At 53.9% G+C, this 24673-nt stretch overlaps 1 protein-coding gene across 1 annotated transcript; it reads left to right on the plus strand.

Annotated features, from left to right (window-relative positions):
* Positions 1 to 439: 439 nt before the first annotated feature.
* LOC144954690 (anthrax toxin receptor 1-like) lies at positions 440 to 22982 on the plus strand. Its single transcript, XM_078885126.1, has 5 exons — positions 440 to 449; positions 5599 to 5698; positions 17099 to 17236; positions 21887 to 21955; positions 22501 to 22982. The coding sequence occupies exons 2-5, from the start codon at positions 5693 to 5695 to the stop codon at positions 22540 to 22542; spliced, it is 255 nt and encodes an 84-aa protein (XP_078741252.1). The 5' UTR covers positions 440 to 449; positions 5599 to 5692; the 3' UTR covers positions 22543 to 22982.
* The last annotated feature ends 1691 nt before the right edge of the window (positions 22983 to 24673 follow it).

The raw sequence follows: 24673 nt of genomic DNA on the forward strand, positions 1-24673 counted from the left end.
TGCTGCTGCCGCTTCTCGTCTCGCTGTTCGTACGCCCTCCTGCTGCTCTGGTGGCTTTGGCCGCTCTGCTGCACCCTGGGTACTGTACGCGCACTGTACGCGCACTGTACACGCGACTGTACGTGCACTGTACACGCCACTGTACAGACACCCGTACACGCACTGTACACGGGCTGTACAGAAAACCGGCCCATTCACTGTACGCGCACTGTACACGCACTGTACAGGGTACCCGTACATACACTGTACACGACACGGTACAGTCATCGTGCATGCACTGTACATGCACTGTATATGCACTGTAAGGCGCTGCACACACACTGTGCACGCACTGTGCACGCCACTGTACACGCACTGTACATGCACTGTATGCACTGTATGCACTGTACATGCAACTGTTGCTGACTGCTGTTTGTATTTTCAGATCATTAAAGATCCCTTGGTGGACGAGGGTGAGTGACAACCCTCCCCACCTCCCTCCCCCCCACCCCCATCACCATGACAACCTCCCCCCCTCTCCCCCCCACCCCATCACCATGACAACCTCCCCCCTCTCCCCCCACCCCATCACCATGACAACCTCCCCCCTTCCCCACCCCACCCCCATCACCATGACAAACCTCCCCCCCTCCCCCCCCACCCCATCACCATGACAACCTCCCCCCTCCCCCCCACCCCCATCACCATGACAACCTCCCCCCTCCCCCCACCCCATCACCATGACAACCTCCACCCCTCCCCCCCACCCCATCACCATGACAACCTCCCCCCCTCCCCCCCACCCCATCACCATGACAAACCTCCCCCCCTCCCCCCACCCCATCACCATGACAACCTCCCCCTCCCCCCACCCCATCACCATGACAACCTCCCCCCTCCCCCCACCCATCACCATGACAACCTCCCCCCTCCCCCCACCCATCACCATGACAACCTCCCCCTCCCCCCCACCCCTCATCACCATGACAACCTCCCCCCTCCCCCCACCCATCACCATGACAACTCCCCCCTCCCCCCCCCACCCATCACCATGACAACCTCCACCCTCCCCCCACCCCATCCACCATGACAACCTCACCCCTCCCCCCACCCCATCACCATGACAAACCTCCCCCCTCCCCCCACCCCATCACCATGACAACCTCCCCCCCTCCCCCCACCCCATCACCATGACAACCTCACCCCTCCCCCCACCCCATCACCATGACAACCTCCCCCCTCCCCCCACCCCATCACCATGACAACCTCCCCCCTCCCCCCACCCATCACCATGACAACCTCCCCCCTCCCCCCACCCCATCACCATGACAACCTCCCCCCTCCCCCACCCCATCACCATGACAACCTCACCCCTCCCCCCACCCCATCACCATGACAACCTCCCCCCTCCCCCCACCCCATCACCATGACAACCTCCCCCCTCCCCCCACCCCATCACCATGACAACCTCCCCCTCCCCCCACCCCATCACCATGACAACCTCACCCCTCCCCCCACCCCATCACCATGACAACCTCCCCCCTCCCCCCACCACCATCACCATGACAACCTCCCCCCTCCCCCACCCCATCACCATGACAACCTCCCCCTCCCCCCACCCCATCACCATGACAACCTCACCCCTCCCCCCACCCCATCACCATGACAACCTCCCCCCCTCCCCCCCCACCCCATCACCATGACAACCTCCCCCCTCCCCCCACCCCATCACCATGACAACCTCCCCCCTCCCCCCCACCCCATCACCATGACAACCTCACCCTCCCCCCACCCATCACCATGACAACCTCCCCCCTCCCCCCACCCCCATCACCATGACAACCTCCCCCCTCCCCCCACCCCATCACCATGACAACCTCCCCCCTCCCCCCCCACCCCATCACCATGACAACCTCCACCCTCCCCCCACCCCATCACCATGACAACCTCCCCCCTCCCCCCACCCCATCACCATGACAACCTCACCCCTCCCCCCCACCCCATCACCATGACAATCTCCCCTCCCCCCACCCATCACCATGACAACCTCCCCCCATCCCCCCACCCCATCACCATGACAACCTCCCCCCTCCCCCCACCCCATCACCATGACAACCTCCCCCCTCCCCCCACCCCCATCACCATGACAACCTTCCCCCCACCCACCATCACCATGACAACCTCCCCCCCTCCTCCCACTCCATCACCATGTACAACCTCCCCCTCCCCCCACCCCATCACCATGACAAACCTCCCCCCTCCCCCCACCCCATCACCATGACAAACCTCCCCCCTCCCCCACACCCATCACCATTGACAACCCTCCCCCCCTCCCCCCCCACCCCCATCACCATGACAACCTCCCCCTCCCCCACCCCATCACCATGACAACACCTTCCCCCCACCCCATCACCATGACAACCTCCCCTCCCCCACCCCATCACCATGACAACCTCACCCCCCACCCCATCACCATGACAACCTCCCTCCTCCCCCACCCGCATCACCATGACAACCTCCCCCCCCTCCCCATCACCATGACAACCTCCCCCCCCCTCCCCCCATACCATGACACCCCCCCCATCACCATGACAACCTCCCCCCCTCCCCCCACCCCATCACCATGACAACCTCCCCCCCCACCCCATCACCATGACAACCTCCCCCCCCACCCCATACCATGACACCTCACCCCCCACCCCATCACCATGACAACCTCCCTCCTCCCCCCCACCCCCATCACCATGACAACCTCCCCCCTCCCCCCCATCATCCATGACAACCTCTCCCCCCCTCCCCTCCTCCCCATCACCATGACAACCTCCCCCCCTCCCCCCCATCACCATGACAACCTCCCCCTCCCCCCACCCCATCACCATGACAACCTCCCCCCTCCCCCCACCCCATCACCATGACAACCTCCCCCCTCCCCCCACCCCATCACCATGACAACCTCCCCCTCCCCCCCACCCCCCCCATCACCATGACAACCTCACCCTCCCCCCACCCCATCACATGACAACCTCCCCCTCCCCCCACCCCATCACCATGACAAACCTCCCCCCTACCCCCCACCCCATCCCATGACAACCTCACCCCTCCCTCCCCCCACCCCATCACCATGACAACCTCCCCCCTCCCCCCACCCCATCACCATGACCAACCTTCCCCCCCCACCCCCCATCAACCATGGCAACCTCCCCCTCCCCCCACCCCATCACCATGACAACCTCCCCCCCACCCCATCACCATGACAACCTCCCCCCCTCCCCCCCCATTACCATGACAACCTCCCTCCTCCCCCCACCCCATCACCATGACAACCTCCCCCCTCCCCATCACCATGACAACCTCCCCCCCCTCCCCCCCATTACCATGACACCCCCCCATCACCATGACAACCTCCCCCCTCCCCCCACCCTATCATCCATGACAACCTCCCCCCCCCTCCCCCTCTCCCATCACCATGACAACCTCTCCCCCCTCCCCCCCCATCACCATGACAACCTCCTTCCTCCCCCCACCCCATCACCATGACAACCTCCCCCCTCCCCCCACACCATCACCATGACAACCTCCCCCCTCCCCACACCCCATCACCATGACAACCTCACCCTCCCCCCACCCATCACCATGACAACCTCCCCCTCCCCCCACCCCATCACCATGACAACCTCCCCCTCCCCCCACCCCATCACCATGACAACCTCCCCCCCCACCCCATCACCATGACAACCTCCCTCCTCCCCCCACCCCATCACCATGACAACCTCCCCCCCACCCCATCACCATGACAACCTCCCCCCCCTCCCCCCCATTACCATGACACCCCCCCATCACCATGACAACCTCCCTCCTCCCCCCACCCCCATCACCATGACAACCTCCCCCCTCCCCATCATCCATGACAACCTCCCCCCCTCCCCTCCTCCCATCACCATGACAACCTCCCCCCTCCCCCCACCCCATCAACCATGACAACCTCCCCCCCACCCCATCACCATGACAACCTCCCCCCCCACCCCATCACCATGACAACTCACCCCCCACCCCATCACCATGACAACCTCCCCCCTCCCCCCCACCCCCATCACCATGACAACCTCCCCCTCCCCCCACCCCATCACCATGACAACCTCCCCCCCTCCCCCCACCCCATCACCATGACAACCTCACCCCTCCCCCCCACCCCATCACCATGACAACCTCCCCCCTCCCCCCCACCCCATCACCATGACAACCCTCACCCTTCCCCCCCCACCCCATCACCATGACAACCTCCCCCCTCCCCCCACCCCATCACCATGACAACCTTCCCCCCCACCCCATCACCATGACAACCTCCCCCTCCCCCCACCCCATCACCATGACAACCTCCCCCCCACCCCCATCACCCATGACAACCTCCCCCTCCCCCCACCCCATCACCATGACAACCTCCCCCCCACCCCATCATCATGACAACCCCCCTCCCCCCACCCCATCACCATGACAACCTCACCCCCACCCCATCACCATGACAACCTCCCTCCTCCCCCCACCCCATCACCATGACAACCTCCCCCCCTCCCCATCACCATGACAACCTCCCCCCCTCCCCCCCATTACCATGACACCCCCCCCATCACCATGACAACCTCCCCCCTCCCCCCACCCTACTCATCCATGACAACCTCCCCCCCCTCCCCTCCTCCCATCACCATGACAACCTCCCCCCCCTCCCCCCCCCATCACCATGACAACCTCCCCCCTCCCCCCACCCCATCACCATGACAACCTTCCCCCTCCCCCCACCCCATCACCATGACAACCTCCCCCCTCCCGCCACCCCATCACCATGACAACCTCCCCCTCCCCACACCCCATCACCATGACAACCTCACCCCTCCCCCCACCCCATCACCATGACAACCTCCCCCCTCCCCCCACCCCATCACCATGACAACCTCCCCCCTCCCCCACCCCATCACCATGACAACCTCACCCCTCCCCGCACCCCATCACCATGACAACCTCACCCCTCCCCCCACCCCATCACCATGACAACCTCCCCCCTCCCCCACCCCATCACCATGACAACCTCACCCCTCCCCCCACCCCATCACCATGACAACTCCTCACCCCTCCCCCCCACCCCCATCACCATGACAACCTCCCCCCTCCCCCCACCCCATCACCATGACAACCTCACCCCTCCCCCCACCCCATCACCATGACAACCTCCCTCCTCCCCCCTCCCCCACCCCATCACCATGACAACCTCACCCTCCCCCCACCCCATCACCATGACAACCTCCCCCCTCCCCCCACCCCATCACCATGACAACCTCACCCCCTCCCCGCACCCCATCACCATGACAACCTCACCCCTCCCCCACCCCATCACCATGACAACCTCCCCCTCCCCCCACCCCATCACCATGACAACCTCCCCCACCCTATTCATCCATGACACACCCTCCCCCCTCCCCTCCCCCATCACCATGACAACCTCCCCCCCCCATCACTATGGCAACCAGGAGGAGCCCCCCGCCCCCGGCTCGCCCCCACCTCCCCCCTCCCTACCCCATCACCATGACAACCTCCCCCCCCCTCCCCCCCCATATCACCATGGCAACCAGGAGGAGCCCCCCGCCCCCGGCTCGCCCCCCCCTCGCTGGCCCCTCGTGGACGCCTCCTACTACGGGGCCGCGGAGTCGGAGGCATCAAACGCATGGAGGTGAGGCGATATATCGCGATATATCGCGATATCTCACGATATCCCACGATATCCCACGATATATCGCGATATCCCACGATATCGTGGATATATCGCGATGGGTGTCGCATGGAAAACGTAGACGCCTGGTGTTATATCGTGAGATATCGTGGGATATCGTGGGATATCGTGGGATATCGTGAGATATCGTGATATATCGTGAGATGTCGTGAGATATCGTGGGATGTCGTGATATATCGTGAGATATCGTGATATATCGTGAGATATCGTGGGATATCGTGAGATATCGTGGGATATTGTGAGATATATCGTACCGTGGTGCCAGATATCGCGATATCGCGAGATTTGCATGTATAATATCGCGAGACTTTGTATAATATCGCGAGATTTGCATGTATAATATCGCGAGACTTTGTATAATATCGCGAGATTTGCATGTATAATATCGCGAGACTTTGTATAATATCGCGAGATTTGCATGTATAATATCGCGAGACTTTGTATAATATCGCGAGATTTGCATGTATAATATCGCGAGACTTTGTATAATATCGCGAGATTTGCATGTATAATATCGCGAGACTTTGTATAATATCGCGAGACTTTGTATAATATCGCGAGATTTGCATGTATAATATCGCGAGACTTTGTATAATATCGCGAGATTTGCATGTATAATATCGCGAGACTTTGTATAATATCGCGAGATTTGCATGTATAATATCGCGAGACTTTGTATAATATCGCGAGATTTGCATGTATAATATCGCGAGACTTTGTATAATATCGCGAGATTTGCATGTATAATATCGCGAGACTTTGTATAATATCGCGAGATTTGCATGTATAATATCGCGAGACTTTGTATAATATCGCGAGATTTGCATGTATAATATCGCGAGACTTTGTATAATATCGCGAGATTTGCATGTATAATATCGCGAGACTTTGTATAATATCGCGAGATTTGCATGTATAATATCGCGAGACTTTGTATAATATCGCGAGATTTGCATGTATAATATCGCGAGACTTTGTATAATATCGCGAGATTTGCATGTATAATATCGCGAGACTTTGTATAATATCGCGAGATTTGCATGTATAATATCGCGAGACTTTGTATAATATCGCGAGATTTGCATGTATAATATCGCGAGACTTTGTATAATATCGCGAGACTTTGTATAATATCGCGAGACTTTGTATAATATCGCGAGATTTGCATGTATAATATCGCGAGACTTTGTATAATATCGCGAGACTTTGTATAATATCGCGAGACTTTGTATAATATCGCGAGACTTTGTATAATATTGCGAGATTTGCATGTATAATATCGCGAGATTTGCATGTATAATATCGCGAGACTTTGTATAATATTGCGAGATTTGCATGTATAATATCGCGAGACTTTGTATAATATCGCGAGATTTGCATGTATAATATCGCGAGACTTTGTATAATATCGCGAGATTTGCATGTATAATATCGCGAGACTTTGTATAATATCGCGAGATTTGCATGTATAATATCACTACAAATGTACGTATAATATCACTATGTTTGCATGTATAATATCACTATAGTTGAATGTATAATATCACTATGTTTGCATGTATAACATCACTACGTTTGCATGTATAACATCACTGTACACCGATGCGTGACGTCACTATGCTTGCATGTATAATGTAAAACAAGGCGAGACTTGCATGTACATGACGTCACTCTGCTTGTACAACTTGCATGTACATGACGTCACTCTGCTTGTACAACTTGCATGTACATGACGTCACTCTGCTTGTACAACTTGCATGTACATGACGTCACTCTGCTTGTACAACTTGCATGTACATGACGTCACTCTGCTTGTACAACTTGCATGTGCATGACGTCACTCTGCTTGTACAACTTGCATGTACATGACGTCACTCTGCTTGTACAACTTGCATGTACATGACGTCACTCTGCTTGTACAACTTGCATGTACATGACGTCACACTGCTTGTACAACTTGCATGTAATAAAATGGAGTGGTGGTGCAGTGGTTAGCGCATTGTGTGAGTGAGTGGCTGAGTGAGTGAGTGGCTGAGTGAGTGAGTGGCTGAGTGAGTGGCTGAGTGAGTGAGTGGCTGAGTGAGTGGCTGAGTGAGTGAGTGACTGTGTGAGTGAGTGTGTGAGTAAGTGTCTGAGTGAGTGAGTGGCTGAGTGAGTGAGTGGGTGAGTGAGTGACTGTGTGAGTGAGTGAGTGTGTGAGTGAGTGAGTGGCTGAGTGAGTGAGTGGCTGAGTGAGTGAGTGGCTGAGTGAGTGAGTGTCTGAGTGAGTGAGTGTGTGAGTAAGTGTCTGAGTGAGTGAGTGGCTGAGTGAGTGAGTGGGTGAGTGAGTGAGTGACTGTGTGAGTGAGTGAGTGTGTGAGTGAGTGAGTGGCTGAGTGAGTGAGTGGCTGAGTGAGTGAGTGAGTGGCTGAGTGAGTGAGTGGCTGAGTGAGTGATTGTATGAGTGAGTGAGTGGCTGAGTCAGTGAGTGGGTGAGTGAGTGAGTGTGTAAGTGTCTGAGTGAGTGAGTGGCTGAGTGAGTGAGTGGGTGAGTGAGTGAGTGACTGTGTGAGTGAGTGAGTGAGTGTGTGAGTGAGTGAGTGGCTGTGTGAGTGAGTGGCTGAGTGAGTGAGTGGCTGAGTGAGTGAGTGGCTGAGTGAGTGAGTGAGTGGCTGAGTGAGTGATTGAGTGGCTGAGTGACTGTGTGAGTGAGTGTGTGAGTGAGTGAGTGGTTGAGTGAGTGAGTGGCTGAGTGAGTGGGTGAGTGAGTGAGTGGCTGAGTGACTGTGTGAGTGAGTGAGTGTGTGAGTGGGTGAGTGAGTGGGTGAGTGAGTGAGTGGCTGAGTGGGTGAGTGAGTGAGTGGGTGAGTGAGTGAGTGGCTGAGTGAGTGATTGTATGAGTGAGTGAGTGGCTGAGTGAGTGAGTGTGTAAGTGTTTGAGTGAGTGAGTGGCTGAGTGAGTGAGTGGGTGAGTGAGTGACTGTGTGAGTGAGTGAGTGTGTGAGTGAGTGAGTGGCTGAGTGAGTGAGTGGCTGAGTGAGTGAGTGGCTGAGTGAGTGAGTGGCTGAGTGAGTGATTGTATGAGTGAGTGAGTGGCTGAGTCAGTGAGTGGGTGAGTGAGTGAGTGTGTAAGTGTCTGAGTGAGTGAGTGGCTGAGTGAGTGAGTGGGTGAGTGAGTGAGTGACTGTGTGAGTGAGTGAGTGAGTGTGTGAGTGAGTGAGTGGCTGTGTGAGTGAGTGGCTGAGTGAGTGAGTGGCTGAGTGAGTGAGTGGCTGAGTGAGTGAGTGAGTGGCTGAGTGAGTGATTGAGTGGCTGAGTGACTGTGTGAGTGAGTGTGTGAGTGAGTGAGTGGTTGAGTGAGTGAGTGGCTGAGTGAGTGGGTGAGTGAGTGAGTGGCTGAGTGACTGTGTGAGTGAGTGAGTGTGTGAGTGGGTGAGTGAGTGGGTGAGTGAGTGAGTGAGTGGCTGAGTGGGTGAGTGAGTGAGTGGGTGAGTGAGTGAGTGGTTGAGTGAGTGAGTGGCTGAGTGAGTGGGTGAGTGAGTGGCTGAGTGAGTGATTGTATGAGTGAGTGAGTGGCTGAGTGAGTGAGTGGGTGAGTGAGTGACTGTGTGAGTGAGTGAGTGTGTGAGTGAGTGAGTGGCTGAGTGAGTGAGTGGCTGAGTGAGTGAGTGGCTGAGTTAGTGGCTGAGTGAGTGAGTGGCTGAGTGAGTGGCTGAGTGAGTGAGTGGCTGAGTGAGTGGCTGAGTGAGTGAGTGGCTGAGTGAGTGGCTGAGTGAGTGAGTGGCTGAGTGAGTGGCTGAGTGAGTGAGTGGCTGAGTGAGTGGCTGAGTGAGTGAGTGGGTGAGTGAGTGAGTGACTGTGTGAGTGAGTGTGTGAGTAAGTGTCTGAGTGAGTGAGTGGCTGAGTGAGTGAGTGGGTGAGTGAGTGACTGTGTGAGTGAGTGAGTGTGTGAGTGAGTGAGTGGCTGAGTGAGTGAGTGGCTGAGTGAGTGAGTGGCTGAGTGAGTGAGTGTCTGAGTGAGTGAGTGTGTGAGTAAGTGTCTGAGTGAGTGAGTGGCTGAGTGAGTGAGTGGGTGAGTGAGTGAGTGACTGTGTGAGTGAGTGAGTGTGTGAGTGAGTGAGTGGCTGAGTGAGTGAGTGGCTGAGTGAGTGAGTGGCTGAGTGAGTGAGTGGCTGAGTGAGTGATTGTATGAGTGAGTGAGTGGCTGAGTCAGTGAGTGGGTGAGTGAGTGAGTGTGTAAGTGTCTGAGTGAGTGAGTGGCTGAGTGAGTGAGTGGGTGAGTGAGTGACTGTGTGAGTGAGTGAGTGAGTGTGTGAGTGAGTGAGTGGCTGTGTGAGTGAGTGGCTGAGTGAGTGAGTGGCTGAGTGAGTGAGTGGCTGAGTGAGTGAGTGAGTGGCTGAGTGAGTGATTGAGTGGCTGAGTGACTGTGTGAGTGAGTGTGTGAGTGAGTGAGTGGTTGAGTGAGTGAGTGGCTGAGTGAGTGGGTGAGTGAGTGGCTGAGTGACTGTGTGAGTGAGTGAGTGTGTGAGTGGGTGAGTGAGTGGGTGAGTGAGTGGCTGAGTGGGTGAGTGAGTGAGTGGGTGAGTGAGTGAATGGTTGAGTGAGTGAGTGGCTGAGTGAGTGGGTGAGTGAGTGAGTGGCTGAGTGACTGTATGAGTGAGTGTGTGAGTGAGTGAGTGGTTGAGTGAGTGAGTGAGTGGCTGAGTGACTGTGTGAGTGAGTGAGTGTGTGAGTTGGTGAGTGAGTGAGTGGCTGAGTGAGTGAGTGGCTGAGTGACTGTGTGAATGAGTGAGTGAATGGCTGAGTGACTGTGTGAGTAAGTGAGTGGCTGAGTGAGTGTGTGAGTGAGTGAGTGTGTGAGTGGGTGAGTGAGTGGGTGAGTGAGTGAGTGAGTGGCTGAGTGACTGTGTGAGTGAGTGAGTGTGTGAGTGGGTGAGTGAGTGGGTGAGTGAGTGAGTAATTGTGTGAGTGAGTGGCTGAGTGACTGTGTGAGTGAGTGGCTGAGTGAGTGAGTGTGTGAGTGTGTGAGTGAGTGGCTGAGTGAGTGAGTGGCTGAGTGAGTGGCTGAGTGACTGTGTGAGTGAGTGTGAGTGAGTGAGTGAGTGACTGTGTGAGTGAGTGTGTGAGTGAGTGAGTGACTGTGTGAGTGAGTGGCTGAGTGACTGTGTGAGTGAGTGAGTGTGTGAGTGAGTGGCTGAGTGAGTGGCTGAGTGACTGTGTGAGTGAGTGTGTGAGTGAGTGAGTGACTGTCTGAGTGAGTGGCTGAGTGACTGTGTGAGTGAGTGAGTGTGTGAGTGAGTGGCTGAGTGAGTGGCTGAGTGACTGTGTGAGTGAGTGTGTGAGTGAGTGAGTGTGTGAGTGAGTGAGTGACTGTGTGAGTGATTGTATGAGTGAGTGAGTGGCTGAGTGACTGTGTGAGTGAGTGTGTGAGTGAGTGAGTGACTGTGTGAGTGAGTGTGTGAGTGAGTGAGTGACTGTGTGAGTGATTGTATGAGTGAGTGAGTGGCTGAGTGAGTGAGTGGCTGAGTGACTGTGTGAGTGAGTGTGTGAGTGAGTGAGTGGTTGAGTGAGTGAGTGGCTGAGTGAGTGGGTGAGTGAGTGAGTGGCTGAGTGAGTGGGTGAGTGAGTGAGTGAGTGGGTGAGTGAGTGAGTGGTTGAGTGAGTGAGTGGCTGAGTGAGTGGGTGAGTGAGTGGCTGAGTGACTGTGTGAGTGAGTGTGTGAGTGAGTGAGTGGTTGAGTGAGTGAGTGGCTGAGTGAGTGGGTGAGTGAGTGAGTGGCTGAGTGACTGTGTGAGTGAGTGAGTGTGTGAGTTGGTGAGTGAGTGAGTGGCTGAGTGAGTGAGTGGCTGAGTGACTGTGTGAATGAGTGAGTGAGTGAGTGGCTGAGTGACTGTGTGAGTAAGTGAGTGGCTGAGTGAGTGTGTGAGTGAGTGAGTGTGTGAGTGGGTCAGTGAGTGGGTGAGTGAGTGAGTGGCTGAGTGACTGTGTGAGTGAGTGAGTGTGTGAGTTGGTGAGTGAGTGAGTGGCTGAGTGAGTGAGTGGCTGAGTGACTGTGTGAATGAGTGAGTGAGTGGCTGAGTGACTGTGTGAGTAAGTGAGTGGCTGAGTGAGTGTGTGAGTGAGTGGGTGAGTGAGTGAGTGAGTAATTGTGTGAGTGAGTGGCTGAGTGACTGTGTGAGTGAGTGGCTGAGTGAGTGAGTGTGTGAGTGTGTGAGTGAGTGGCTGAGTGAGTGAGTGGCTGAGTGAGTGGCTGAGTGACTGTGTGAGTGAGTGTGAGTGAGTGAGTGACTGTGTGAGTGAGTGTGTGAGTGAGTGAGTGACTGTGTGAGTGAGTGGCTGAGTGACTGTGTGAGTGAGTGAGTGTGTGAGTGAGTGGCTGAGTGAGTGGCTGAGTGACTGTGTGAGTGAGTGTGTGAGTGAGTGAGTGACTGTCTGAGTGAGTGGCTGAGTGACTGTGTGAGTGAGTGTGTGAGTGAGTGAGTGTGTGAGTGAGTGGCTGAGTGAGTGGCTGAGTGACTGTGTGAGTGAGTGTGTGAGTGAGTGAGTGTGTGAGTGAGTGAGTGACTGTGTGAGTGATTGTATGAGTGAGTGAGTGAGTGGCTGAGTGACTGTGTGAGTGAGTGTGTGAGTGAGTGAGTGACTGTGTGAGTGAGTGTGTGAGTGAGTGAGTGACTGTGTGAGTGATTGTATGAATGAGTGAGTGGCTGAGTGAGTGAGTGGCTGAGTGAGTGTGTGAGTGAGTGTGTGAGTGAGTGAGTGGTTGAGTGAGTGAGTGGCTGAGTGAGTGGGTGAGTGAGTGAGTGGCTGAGTGAGTGGGTGAGTGAGTGAGTGAGTGGGTGAGTGAGTGAGTGGTTGAGTGAGTGAGTGGCTGAGTGAGTGGGTGAGTGAGTGAGTGGCTGAGTGACTGTGTGAGTGAGTGTGTGAGTGAGTGAGTGGTTGAGTGAGTGAGTGGCTGAGTGAGTGGGTGAGTGAGTGAGTGGCTGAGTGACTGTGTGAGTGAGTGAGTGTGTGAGTTGGTGAGTGAGTGAGTGGCTGAGTGAGTGAGTGGCTGAGTGACTGTGTGAATGAGTGAGTGAGTGGCTGAGTGACTGTGTGAGTAAGTGAGTGGCTGAGTGAGTGTGTGAGTGAGTGAGTGTGTGAGTTGGTGAGTGAGTGAGTGGCTGAGTGAGTGAGTGGCTGAGTGACTGTGTGAATGAGTGAGTGAGTGGCTGAGTGACTGTGTGAGTAAGTGAGTGGCTGAGTGAGTGTGTGAGTGAGTGAGTGAGTGTGTGAGTGGGTGAGTGAGTGGGTGGGTGAGTGAGTGAGTGGCTGAGTGACTGTGTGAGTGAGTGACTGAGTGACTGTGTGAGTGAGTGTGTGAGTGAGTGAGTGACTGTCTGAGTGAGTGGCTGAGTGACTGTGTGAGTGAGTGTGTGAGTGAGTGAGTGTGTGAGTGAGTGGCTGAGTGAGTGGCTGAGTGACTGTGTGAGTGAGTGTGTGAGTGAGTGAGTGTGTGAGTGAGTGAGTGACTGTGTGAGTGATTGTATGAGTGAGTGAGTGAGTGGCTGAGTGACTGTGTGAGTGAGTGTGTGAGTGAGTGAGTGACTGTGTGAGTGAGTGTGTGAGTGAGTGAGTGACTGTGTGAGTGATTGTATGAATGAGTGAGTGGCTGAGTGAGTGAGTGGCTGAGTGAGTGTGTGAGTGAGTGTGTGAGTGAGTGAGTGGTTGAGTGAGTGAGTGGCTGAGTGAGTGGGTGAGTGAGTGAGTGGCTGAGTGAGTGGGTGAGTGAGTGAGTGAGTGGGTGAGTGAGTGAGTGGTTGAGTGAGTGAGTGGCTGAGTGAGTGGGTGAGTGAGTGAGTGGCTGAGTGACTGTGTGAGTGAGTGTGTGAGTGAGTGAGTGGTTGAGTGAGTGAGTGGCTGAGTGAGTGGGTGAGTGAGTGAGTGGCTGAGTGACTGTGTGAGTGAGTGAGTGTGTGAGTTGGTGAGTGAGTGAGTGGCTGAGTGAGTGAGTGGCTGAGTGACTGTGTGAATGAGTGAGTGAGTGGCTGAGTGACTGTGTGAGTAAGTGAGTGGCTGAGTGAGTGTGTGAGTGAGTGAGTGAGTGTGTGAGTGGGTGAGTGAGTGGGTGGGTGAGTGAGTGAGTGGCTGAGTGACTGTGTGAGTGAGTGAGTGTGTGAGTGGGTGAGTGAGTGGGTGAGTGAGTGAGTGAGTAATTGTGTGAGTGAGTGGCTGAGTGACTGTGTTAGTGAGTGGCTGAGTGAGTGAGTGTGTGAGTGTGTGAGTGAGTGGCTGAGTGAGTGAGTGGCTGAGTGAGTGTGTGAGTGAGTGAGTGTGTGAGTGGGTGAGTGAGTGGGTGAGTGAGTGAGTGGCTGAGTGACTGTGTGAGTGAGTGAGTGTGTGAGTGGGTGAGTGAGTAGGTGAGTGAGTGAGTGAGTGGCTGAGTGACTGTGTGAGTGAGTGAGTGACTGAGTGAGTGAGTGGCTGAGTGAGTGAGTGTGTGAGTGAGTGAGTGACTGAGTGAGTGAGTGTGTGAGTGAGTGAGTGACTGAGTGAGTGTGTGAGTGAGTGACTGAGTGAGTGAGTGGCTGAGTGACTGTGTGAGTGAGTGAGTGACTGAGTGAGTGGTGGCGCAGTGGTTAACACACTGTGTGTGAGTGTGGGGAGTGGTGGTGCAGTGGTTAGCGCACTGTGTGTGTGTGGGGAGTGGTGGTGCAGTGGTTAGCGCACTGTGTGTGTGAGTGGGGAGTGGTGGTGCAGTGGTTAGCACACTGTGTGTGAGTGTGGGGAGTGGTGGTGCAGTGGTTAGCGCGCTGTGAGTGTGTGGGGAGTGGGGAGTGGTGGTGCAGTGGTTAGCGCACTGTGCGTGTGTGTGTAGGGAGTGGTGGTGCAGTGGTTAGCGCACTGTGCGTGTGTGTGTGGGGAGTGGTGGTGCAGTGGTTAGCGCACTGTGCGTGTGTGTGTGGGGAGTGGTGGTGCAGTGGTTAGCGCACTGTGTGTGTGTGGGGGGAGTGGTGGTGCAGTGGTTAGCGCACTGTGTGTGTGAGTGGGGAGTGGTGGTGCAGTGGTTAGCACACTGTGTGTGAGTGTGGGGAGTGGTGGTGCAGTGGTTAGCGCACTGTGTGTGTGTGGGGAGTGGTGGTGCAGTGGTTAGCGCACTGTGTGTGTGAGTGGGGAGTGGTGGTGCAGTGGTTAGCACACTGTGTGTGAGTGTGGGGAGTGGTGGTGCAGTGGTTAGCACACTGTGTGTAAGTGTGGGGAGTGGTGGTGCAGTGGTTAGCGCGCTGTGAGTGTGTGGGGAGTGGGGAGTGGTGGTGCAGTGGTTAGCGCACTGTGAGTGTGTGGGAGTGGGGAGTGGTGGTGCAGTGGTTAGCGCGCTGTGAGTGTGTGGGAGTGGGGAGTGGTGGTGCAGTGGTTAGCGCACTGTGTGTGAGTGTGTGAGTGAGTGTGTGAGTGAGTGGTGGCGCAGTGGTTAGCACACTGTGTGAGTGTGTAAGCAAGTGAGTGTGTGATTGGCTGAGTGAATGAGTGAGTGGCTGAGTGAGTGAGTGGCTGAGTGAGTGAGAGAGTGAGTGTGTGAGTGAGTGACTGTGTGAGTGAGTGGCTGAGTGAGTGAGTGGCTGAGTGAGTGAGTGACTGAGTGAGTGAGTGACTGAGTGAGTGAGTGGCTGAGTGAGTGAGAGAGTGAGTGTGTGAGTGAGTGACTGTGTGAGTGAGTGGCTGAGTGAGTGAGTGGCTGAGTGAGTGAGTGACTGAGTGAGTGAGTGACTGAGTGAGTGGCTGAGTGAGTGAGTGAGTGGCTGAGTGAGTGACTGAGTGAGTGACTGAGTGACTGTGTGAGTGAGTGGCTGAGTGAGTGAGTGAGTGGCTGAGTGAGTGAGTGACTAAGTGAGTGAGTGACTGAGTCAGTGACTGTGTGAGTGAGTGGCTGAGTGAGTGAGTGAGTGGCTGAGTGAGTGAGTGGCTGAGTGAATGAGTGAGTGGCTGAGTGAGTGAGTGGCTGAGTGAGTGAGAGAGTGAGTGTGTGAGTGAGTGACTGAGTGAGTGAGTGACTGAGTGAGTGAGTGACTGAGTGAGTGTCTGAGTGAGTGTGTGAGTGAGTGGTGGCGCAGTGGTTAGCACACTGTGTGAGTGAGTGAGTTCTACCTGCATGCCCGGTGCTTGCAGGTGCGATGGGGAGGCCGGGGTTCGACTGAGGAGTGAGTGAGTGAGTGGGTGAGTGTGTGAGTGTGTGAGTGAGTGGCTGAGTGAGTGGCTGAGTGAGTGAGTGGCTGAGTGAGTGAGTAGCTGAGTGAGTGAGTGGCTGAGTGAGTGAGTGAGTGACTGAGTGAGTGAGAGAGTGAGTGTGTGAGTGAGTGACTGAGTGAGTGAGTGACTGTGTGAGTGACTGTGTGAGTGAGTGAGTGGGTGAGTGAGTGGGTGAGTGAGTGTGTGAGTGTCACACTGTGTGAGTGAGTGGCTGAGTGAGTGAGTGAGTGCGTGAGTGAGTGAGTGACTGTGTGAGTGAGTGGCTGAGTGACTGTGTGAGTGAGTGGCTGAGTGACTGTGTGAGTGAGTGGCTGAGTGAGTGAGTGGCTGAGTGAGTGAGTGACTGAGTGAGTGAGTGACTGTGTGAGTGAGTGTGTGAGTGAGTGTGTGAGTGGCTGAGTGAGTGAGTGACTGTGTGAGTGAGTGGCTGAGTGAGTGAGTGAGTGGCTGAGTGAGTGAGTGACTGAGTGAGTGAGTGACTGTGTGAGTGAGTGAGTGAGTGTGTGAGTGGCTGAGTGAGTGAGTGAGTGCGTGAGTGAGTGAGTGACTGTGTGAGTGAGTGGCTGAGTGACTGTGTGAGTGAGTGGCTGAGTGAGTGGCTGAGTGTCTGAGTGAGTGAGTGTGTGTGTCTGAGTGAGTGAGTGAGTGGCTGAGTGAGTGAGTGGCTGAGTGACTGAGTGAGTGAGTGACTGAGTGAGTGACTGAGTGAGTGAGTGACTGAGTGAGTGTCTGAGTGAGTGTGTGAGTTCTACCTGCATGCCCGGTGCTTGCAGGTGCGATGGGGAGGCCGGGGTTCGACTGAGGAGTGAGTGTGTGAGTGTGTGAGTGAGTGGCTGAGTGAGTGGCTGAGTGAGTGAGTGGCTGAGTGAGTGAGTAGCTGAGTGAGTGAGTGGCTGAGTGAGTGAGTGGCTGAGTGAGTGAGTGGCTGAGTGAGTGAGTGAGTGACTGAGTGAGTGAGAGAGTGAGTGTGTGAGTGAGTGACTGAGTGAGTGAGTGAGTGACTGAGTGAGTGAGTGGCTGAGTGAGTGTGTGAGTGAGTGAGTGGCTGAGTGAGTGAGTGGCTGAGTGAGTGAGTGAGTGACTGAGTGAGTGTCTGAGTGAGTGCGTGAGTTCTACCTGCATGCCCGGTGCTTGCAGGTGCGATGGGGAGGCCGGGGTTCGACTGAGGAGGGATCCAAGTTGGAGTTCGCCAAAGAAGCGAAAATCACGGAACCCCCGACTCCAGAACCAGCCCCAGAGACGCCGAGTGGAGTACAGACTCCACATGCCTTGCAGGTATAACTCAGGTGTGAGTGGGTGGGTGGGTGAGTGGGTGAGTGGGTGAGTGGGTGAGTGGGTGGGTAGGTGGGTGAGTGAGTGGGTGGGTGGGTGGGTGGGTGAGTGGGTGAGTGGGTGGGTGAGTGGGTGAGTGGGTGGGTGAGTGGGTGAGTGGGTGAGTGGGTGGGTGAGTGAGTGGGTGGGTGGGTGGGTGAGTGGGTGAGTGGGTGAGTGGGTGGGTGGGTGAGTGGGTGAGTGGGTGAGTGAGTGGGTGGGTGAGTGGGTGAGTGGGTGGGTGAGTGGGTGAGTGGGTGGGTGGGTGGGTGAGTGGGTGAGTGGGTGGGTGGGTGAGTGGGTGAGTGGGTGGGTGAGTGGGTGGGTGGGTGAGTGGGTGAGTGAGTGGGTGGGTGGGTGAGTGGGTGGGTGGGTGAGTGGGTGAGTGGGTGGGTGAGTGGGTGAGTGGGTGGGTGGGTGAGTGGGTGGGTGAGTGGGTGAGTGGGTGGGTGGGTGAGTGGGTGGGTGGGTGGGTGGGTGAGTGGGTGGGTGAGTGGGTGAGTGGTGGGTGAGTGGGTGGGTGGGTGAGTGGGTGAGTGGGTGAGTGAGTGGGTGGGTGGGTGGGTGAGTGGGTGAGTGGGTGGGTGGGTGAGTGGGTGAGTGGGTGGGTGGGTGGGTGAGTGGGTGGGTGGGTGAGTGGGTGGGTGAGTGGGTGAGTGGGTGGGTGGGTGAGTGGGTGGGTGGGTGGGTGAGTGGGTGGGTGAGTGGGTGAGTGGGTGGGTGGGGTGAGTGGGTGGGTGGGTGGGTGAGTGGGTGGGTGAGTGGGTGAGTGGGTGGGTGAGTGGGTGGGTGGGTGAGTGGGTGAGTGGGTGAGTGAGTGGGTGGGTGGGTGGGTGAGTGGGTGAGTGGGTGGGTGGGTGGGTGAGTGGGTGAGTGGGTGGGTGGGTGGGTGAGTGGGTGGGTGGGTGAGTGGGTGAGTGGGTGAGTGAGTGGGTGGGTGGGTGAGTGGGTGGTTGGGTGAGTGGGTGGGTGGGTGGGTGAGTGAGTGAGTGAGTGGGTGGGTGGGTGGGTGGGTGAGTGGGTGGGTGGGTGGGTGAGTGGGTGAGTGGGTGGGTGAGTGAGTGAGTGAGTGGGTGGGTGGGGTGAGTGAGTGAGTGGGTGGGTGAGTGGGTGGGTGGGTGAGTGGGTGGGTGAGTGGGTGGGTGAGTGGGTGGGTGGGTGAGTGGTTAGCGCACTGAGTGAGTGAGTGAGGTATAATCACAGCCTTGCAGGTATAACTCAGGTGTGAGTGGGTGGGTGGGTGAGTGGGTGAGTGGGTGAGTGGGTGGGTAGGTGGGTGAGTGAGTGGGTGGGTGGGTGGGTGGGTGAGTGGGTGAGTGGGTGGGTGAGTGGGTGAGTGGGTGGGTGAGTGGGTGAGTGGGTGAGTGGGTGGGTGAGTGAGTGGGTGGGTGGGTGGGTGAGTGGGTGAGTGGGTGAGTGGGTGGGTGGGTGAGTGGGTGAGTGGGTGAGTGAGTGGGTGGGTGAGTGGGTGAGTGGGTGGGTGAGTGGGTGAGTGGGTGGGTGGGTGGGTGAGTGGGTGAGTGGGTGGGTGGGTGAGTGGGTGAGTGGGTGGGTGAGTGGGTGGGTGGGTGAGTGGGTGAGTGAGTGGGTGGGTGGGTGAGTGGGTGGGTGGGTGAGTGGGTGAGTGGGTGGGTGAGTGGGTGAGTGGGTGGGTGGGTGAGTGGGTGGGTGAGTGGGTGAGTGGGTGGGTGGGTGAGTGGGTGGGTGGGTGGGTGGGTGAGTGGGTGGGTGAGTGGGTGAGTGGGTGGGTGAGTGGGTGGGTGGGTGAGTGGGTGAGTGGGTGAGTGAGTGGGTGGGTGGGTGGGTGAGTGGGTGAGTGGGTGGGTGGGTGAGTGGGTGAGTGGGTGGGTGGGTGGGTGAGTGGGTGGGTGGGTGAGTGGGTGGGTGAGTGGGTGAGTGGGTGGGTGGGTGAGTGGGTGGGTGGGTGGGTGAGTGGGTGGGTGAGTGGGTGAGTGGGTGGGTGGGTGAGTGGGTGGGTGGGTGGGTGAGTGGGTGGGTGAGTGGGTGAGTGGGTGGGTGAGTGGGTGGGTGGGTGAGTGGGTGAGTGGGTGAGTGAGTGGGTGGGTGGGTGGGTGAGTGGGTGAGTGGGTGGGTGGGTGAGTGGGTGAGTGGGTGGGTGGGTGGGTGAGTGGGTGGGTGGGTGAGTGGGTGAGTGGGTGAGTGAGTGGGTGGGTGGGTGAGTGGGTGGTTGGGTGAGTGGGTGGGTGGGTGGGTGAGTGAGTGAGTGAGTGGGTGGGTGGGTGGGTGGGTGAGTGGGTGGGTGGGTGGGTGAGTGGGTGAGTGGGTGGGTGAGTGAGTGAGTGAGTGGGTGGGTGGGTGAGTGAGTGAGTGGGTGGGTGAGTGGGTGGGTGGGTGAGTGGGTGGGTGAGTGGGTGGGTGAGTGGGTGGGTGGGTGAGTGGTTAGCGCACTGAGTGAGTGAGTGAGGTATAATCACAGCCTTGCAGGTATAACTCAGGTGTGAGTGGGTGGGTGGGTGAGTGGGTGGGTGGGTGAGTGGGTATAACTCAGACTTACAGGTATAACACTATACATGTACAACTACTGTGTGTGTGTGTGTGTAGGTGTACACTATACATGTACAACTACTGTGTGTGTGTGTGTAGGTGTACACTATACATGAATAACACTATACATGTATAACACTATACATGTATAACACTATACATGTATAACACTATACATGTATAACACTATACATGTATAACACTATACATGTATAACACTATACATGTATAACACTATACATGTATAACACTATACATGAATAACACTATACATGTATAACACTATACATGTATAACACTATACATATATAACACTATACATGTATAACACTATACATGTATAACACTATACATGTATAACACTATACATATATAACACTATACATGTATAACACTATACATGTATAACACTATACATGTATAACACTATACATGTATAACACTATACATGTATAACACTATACATGTATAACACTATACATGTATAACACTATACATGTATAACACTATACATGTATAACACTATACATGTATAACACTATACATGAATAACACTATACATGTATAACACTATACATGTATAACACTATACATGTATAACACTATACATGTATAACACTATACATGTATAACACTATACATGTATAACACTATACACGTATAACACTATACACGTATAACACTGTACACGTATAACACTATACATGTATAACACTATACATGTATAACACTATACACGAATAACACTATACACGAATAACACTATACATGTATAACACTATACATGTATAACACTATACACGAATAACACTATACACGAATAACACTATACATGTATAACACTATACATGTATAACACTATACATGTATAACACTATACATGTATAACACTATACATGCATAACACTATACATGCATAACACTATACATGTATAACACTATACATGTATAACACTATACATGTATAACACTATACATGTATAACACTATACATGTATAACACTATACATGAATAACACTATACATGTATAACACTATACATGTATAACACTATACATGTATAACACCATACATGTATAACACTATACATGTATAACACTATACATGTATAACACCATACATGTATAACACTATACATGTATAACACTATACATGTATGTACCACTGTGCGTGTGTGTCTCTGTGTGTAGGTGTACACTATACATGTATAACACTATACATGTATAACACTATACATGTATAACACTATACATGTATAACACTATACATGTATAACACTATACATGTATGTACCACTGTGCGTGTGTCTCTGTGTGTAGGTGTACACTATACATGTATAACACTATACATGTATAACACTATACATGAATAACACTATACATGTATAACACTATACATGTATAACACTATACATGTATAACACTATACATGTATAACACTATACATGTATAACACTATACATGTATAACACTATACATGTATAACACTATACATGTATAACACTATACATGTATAACACTATACATGTATAACACTATACATGTATGTACCACTGTGCGTGTGTCTCTGTGTGTAGGTGTACACTATACATGTATAACACTATACATGTATAACACTATACATGTATAACACTATACATGTATAACACTATACATGTATAACACTATACATGTATAACACTATACATGAATAACACTATACATGTATAACACTATACATGTATAACACTATACATGTATAACACTATACATGAATAACACTATACATGTATAACACTATACATGTATAACACTATACATGTATAACACTATACATGTATAACACCATACATGTATAACATTATACATGTATAACACTATACATGTATAACACTATACATGTATAACACTATACATGTATAACACTATACATGTATAACACTATACATGTATAACACTATACATGTATAACACTATACATGTATAACATTATACATGAATAACATTATACATGTATAACATTATACATGTATAACACTATACATGTATAACACTATACATGTATAACATTATACATGAATAACATTATACATGTATAACACTATACATGTATGTACCACTCTGTGTGTAGGTTCTGGGTTCGTGGCTGGCGAGGGTCTACGGACGCGTGGCTGTCATGAGACCTCAGCCTGGCGAGACGGTACAGTGCACGTACAGTACACGTACAGTGGGCATACAGTACACGTACAGTGCGCGTACAGTGCGCGTACAGTGCACATACAGTGCACGCACGGTACACATAAAGTGCATGCACCGTGTACATACAGTGCACACACAGTGCGTGTACAGTACACATACAGTAAAATACAGTGCGTATACAGTTCGTGTACAGTACACATACAGTGCATATGCTGTGCACATACAGTGAATGTACAGTGCACATACAGTACACGTGCAGTGCATATGCATTGCACAGTACACGCGTGTACAGTGCGCGGCGTACAGTATATACAGTGCGTGTAGTGCGCGTCTACACTGTAGAGGGTGTCCTTTCGTACAGTATATACAGTTTGTGCACGTGTCGTTCGTACAGTATATACAGTGTGCACATGGAGTTGTGTATGTCTATAATGAAGTGCGACTATTGGTACAGTGTGTACAGTGTGTACAGTGTGGTACAGTGTATACAGTGTGTACAGTGTGTACAGTGTGTACAGTGTGCTGTGTCTTTGCTTTGTGCTTCAGGGTCGCTGCATGAACTTCAAGAGAGAAAAATCCCTGCCGTGACATCATCACTCAGTCACTCAGTCAGTCACTCAGTCAGTCACTCAGTCAGTCACTCAGTCACTCAGTCAGTCACTCAGTCAGTCAGTCACTCAGTCACTCAGTCAGTCACTCACTCAGTCACTCAGTCACTCACTCACTCAGTCACTCACTCAGTCACTCAGTCACTCACTCACTCAGTCACTCACTCAGTCACTCACTCAGTCACTCACTCACTCACTCACTCAGTCACTCACTCACTCACTCAGCCACTCAGTCAGTCAGTCACTCAGTCAGTCAGTCAGTCACTCAGTCACTCAGTCAGTCAGTCAGTCAGTCACTCAGTCAGTCAGTCAGTCACTCACTCAGTCAGTCACTCACTCAGTCACTCAGTCAGTCACTCACTCAGTCAGTCACTCACTCAGTCAGTCAGTCAGTCAGTCACTCAGTCACTCAGTCAGTCACTCACTCAGTCACTCACTCAGTCACTCACTCACTCAGTCAGTCACTCACTCAGTCAGTCAGTCAGTCACTCACTCAGTCACTCACTCAGCCACTCACTCACTCAGTCACTCAGTCACTCAGTCACTCACCCACCCACTCACTCAGTCACTCAGTCAGTCACTCACTCACTCAGTCAGTCAGTCACTCACTCAGTCACTCACTCAGTCACTCAGTCACTCACTCAGTCACTCAGTCAGTCACTCAGTGACTCACCACTCACTCACTGAGCCACTCACTCAGTCACTCACTCACTCACTGAGCCACTCACTTACTCAGCCACTCACTCACTCACCACTCACTCACTGAGCCACTCACTTACTCAGCCACTCACTCACTCAGTTAGCCACTCACTCAGCCACTCACTCAGTCACTCAGTCAGTCACTCAGTGACTCACCACTCACTCACTGAGCCACTCACTCAGTCACTCACCACTCACTCACTGAGCCACTCACTTACTCAGCCACTCACTCACTCACTCACCCACCCACTCACTCACTCACTCACCCACTCACTCAGTCACTCAGTGACTCACCACTCACTCACTGAGCCACTCACTCAGTCACTCACCACTCACTCACTGAGCCACTCACTTACTCAGCCACTCACTCACTCAGTTAGCCACTCACTCAGCCACTCACTCAGCCACTCACTCACTCACTCATCCACTCACTCACTCAGCCACTCACTCACTCAGCCACTCACTCACTCAGCCACTCACTCACTCACTGAGCCACTCACCCACTCACTCAGTTAACCACTCACTCACTCACTCAGTCACTCACTCACTCAGCCACTCACTCAGCCACTCACTCAGCCACTCACTCACTCAGCCACTCACTCACTCAGCCACTCACTCACTCAGCCATTCACTCACTCACTCACTGAGCCACTCACCCACTCACTCAGTTAGCCACTCACTCACTCACTCAGTCACCCACTCACTCACTCAGCCACCCACTCACTCACCCACCCACTCACTCACCCACTCACTCACCCACCCACTCACTCACCCACTCACTCACTCACTCACTCACCCACCCACTCACTCACTCACTCACCCACTCACTCACCCACTCACTCACTCACCCACTCACTCACTCAGCCACTCACTCAGCCACTCACCCACCCACTCACTCACCCACCCACCCACCCTCTCACCCACTCACTCACTCAGCCACCCACCCACTCACTCAGCCACTCATTCACCCACTCACCCACTCACCCACTCACTCACCCACCCATTCACCCACCCACTCACTCACCCACTCACTCACCCACCCACTCACCCACCCACTCACCCACTCACTCACTCACCCACCCACCCACTCACTCACTCACTCACCCACTCACTCACTCACTCACTCACTCACCCACTCACTCACTCACCCACTCACTCACCCACTCACTCACTCACTCACCCACTCACTCACTCACCCACTCACTCACTCACCCACTCACTCACTCACTCACCCACTCACTCACTCACCTACTCACTCACCCACTCACTCACTCACTCACCCACTCACTCACTCACCCACTCACTCACCCACTCACTCACTCACCCACTCACTCACTCACTCACTCACTCACCCACTCACTCACTCACCCACTCACTCACCCACTCACTCACTCACCCACCCACTCACTCAC

Source organism: Lampetra fluviatilis, unplaced genomic scaffold (assembly GCF_964198595.1).
Source record: "Lampetra fluviatilis unplaced genomic scaffold, kcLamFluv1.1 SCAFFOLD_911, whole genome shotgun sequence".
In the NCBI taxonomy this organism is placed as follows: domain Eukaryota; kingdom Metazoa; phylum Chordata; class Hyperoartia; order Petromyzontiformes; family Petromyzontidae; genus Lampetra; species Lampetra fluviatilis.

Bases quoted from the DNA above. Each gene is read 5' to 3' on its own strand.
- LOC144954690 (XM_078885126.1), top strand. The intron at 17,237-21,886 runs GTATAACTCAGG...CTCTGTGTGTAG, and splicing joins AGACTCCACATGCCTTGCAG to GTTCTGGGTTCGTGGCTGGC. The intron at 21,956-22,500 runs GTACAGTGCACG...TTTGTGCTTCAG, and splicing joins GACCTCAGCCTGGCGAGACG to GGTCGCTGCATGAACTTCAA.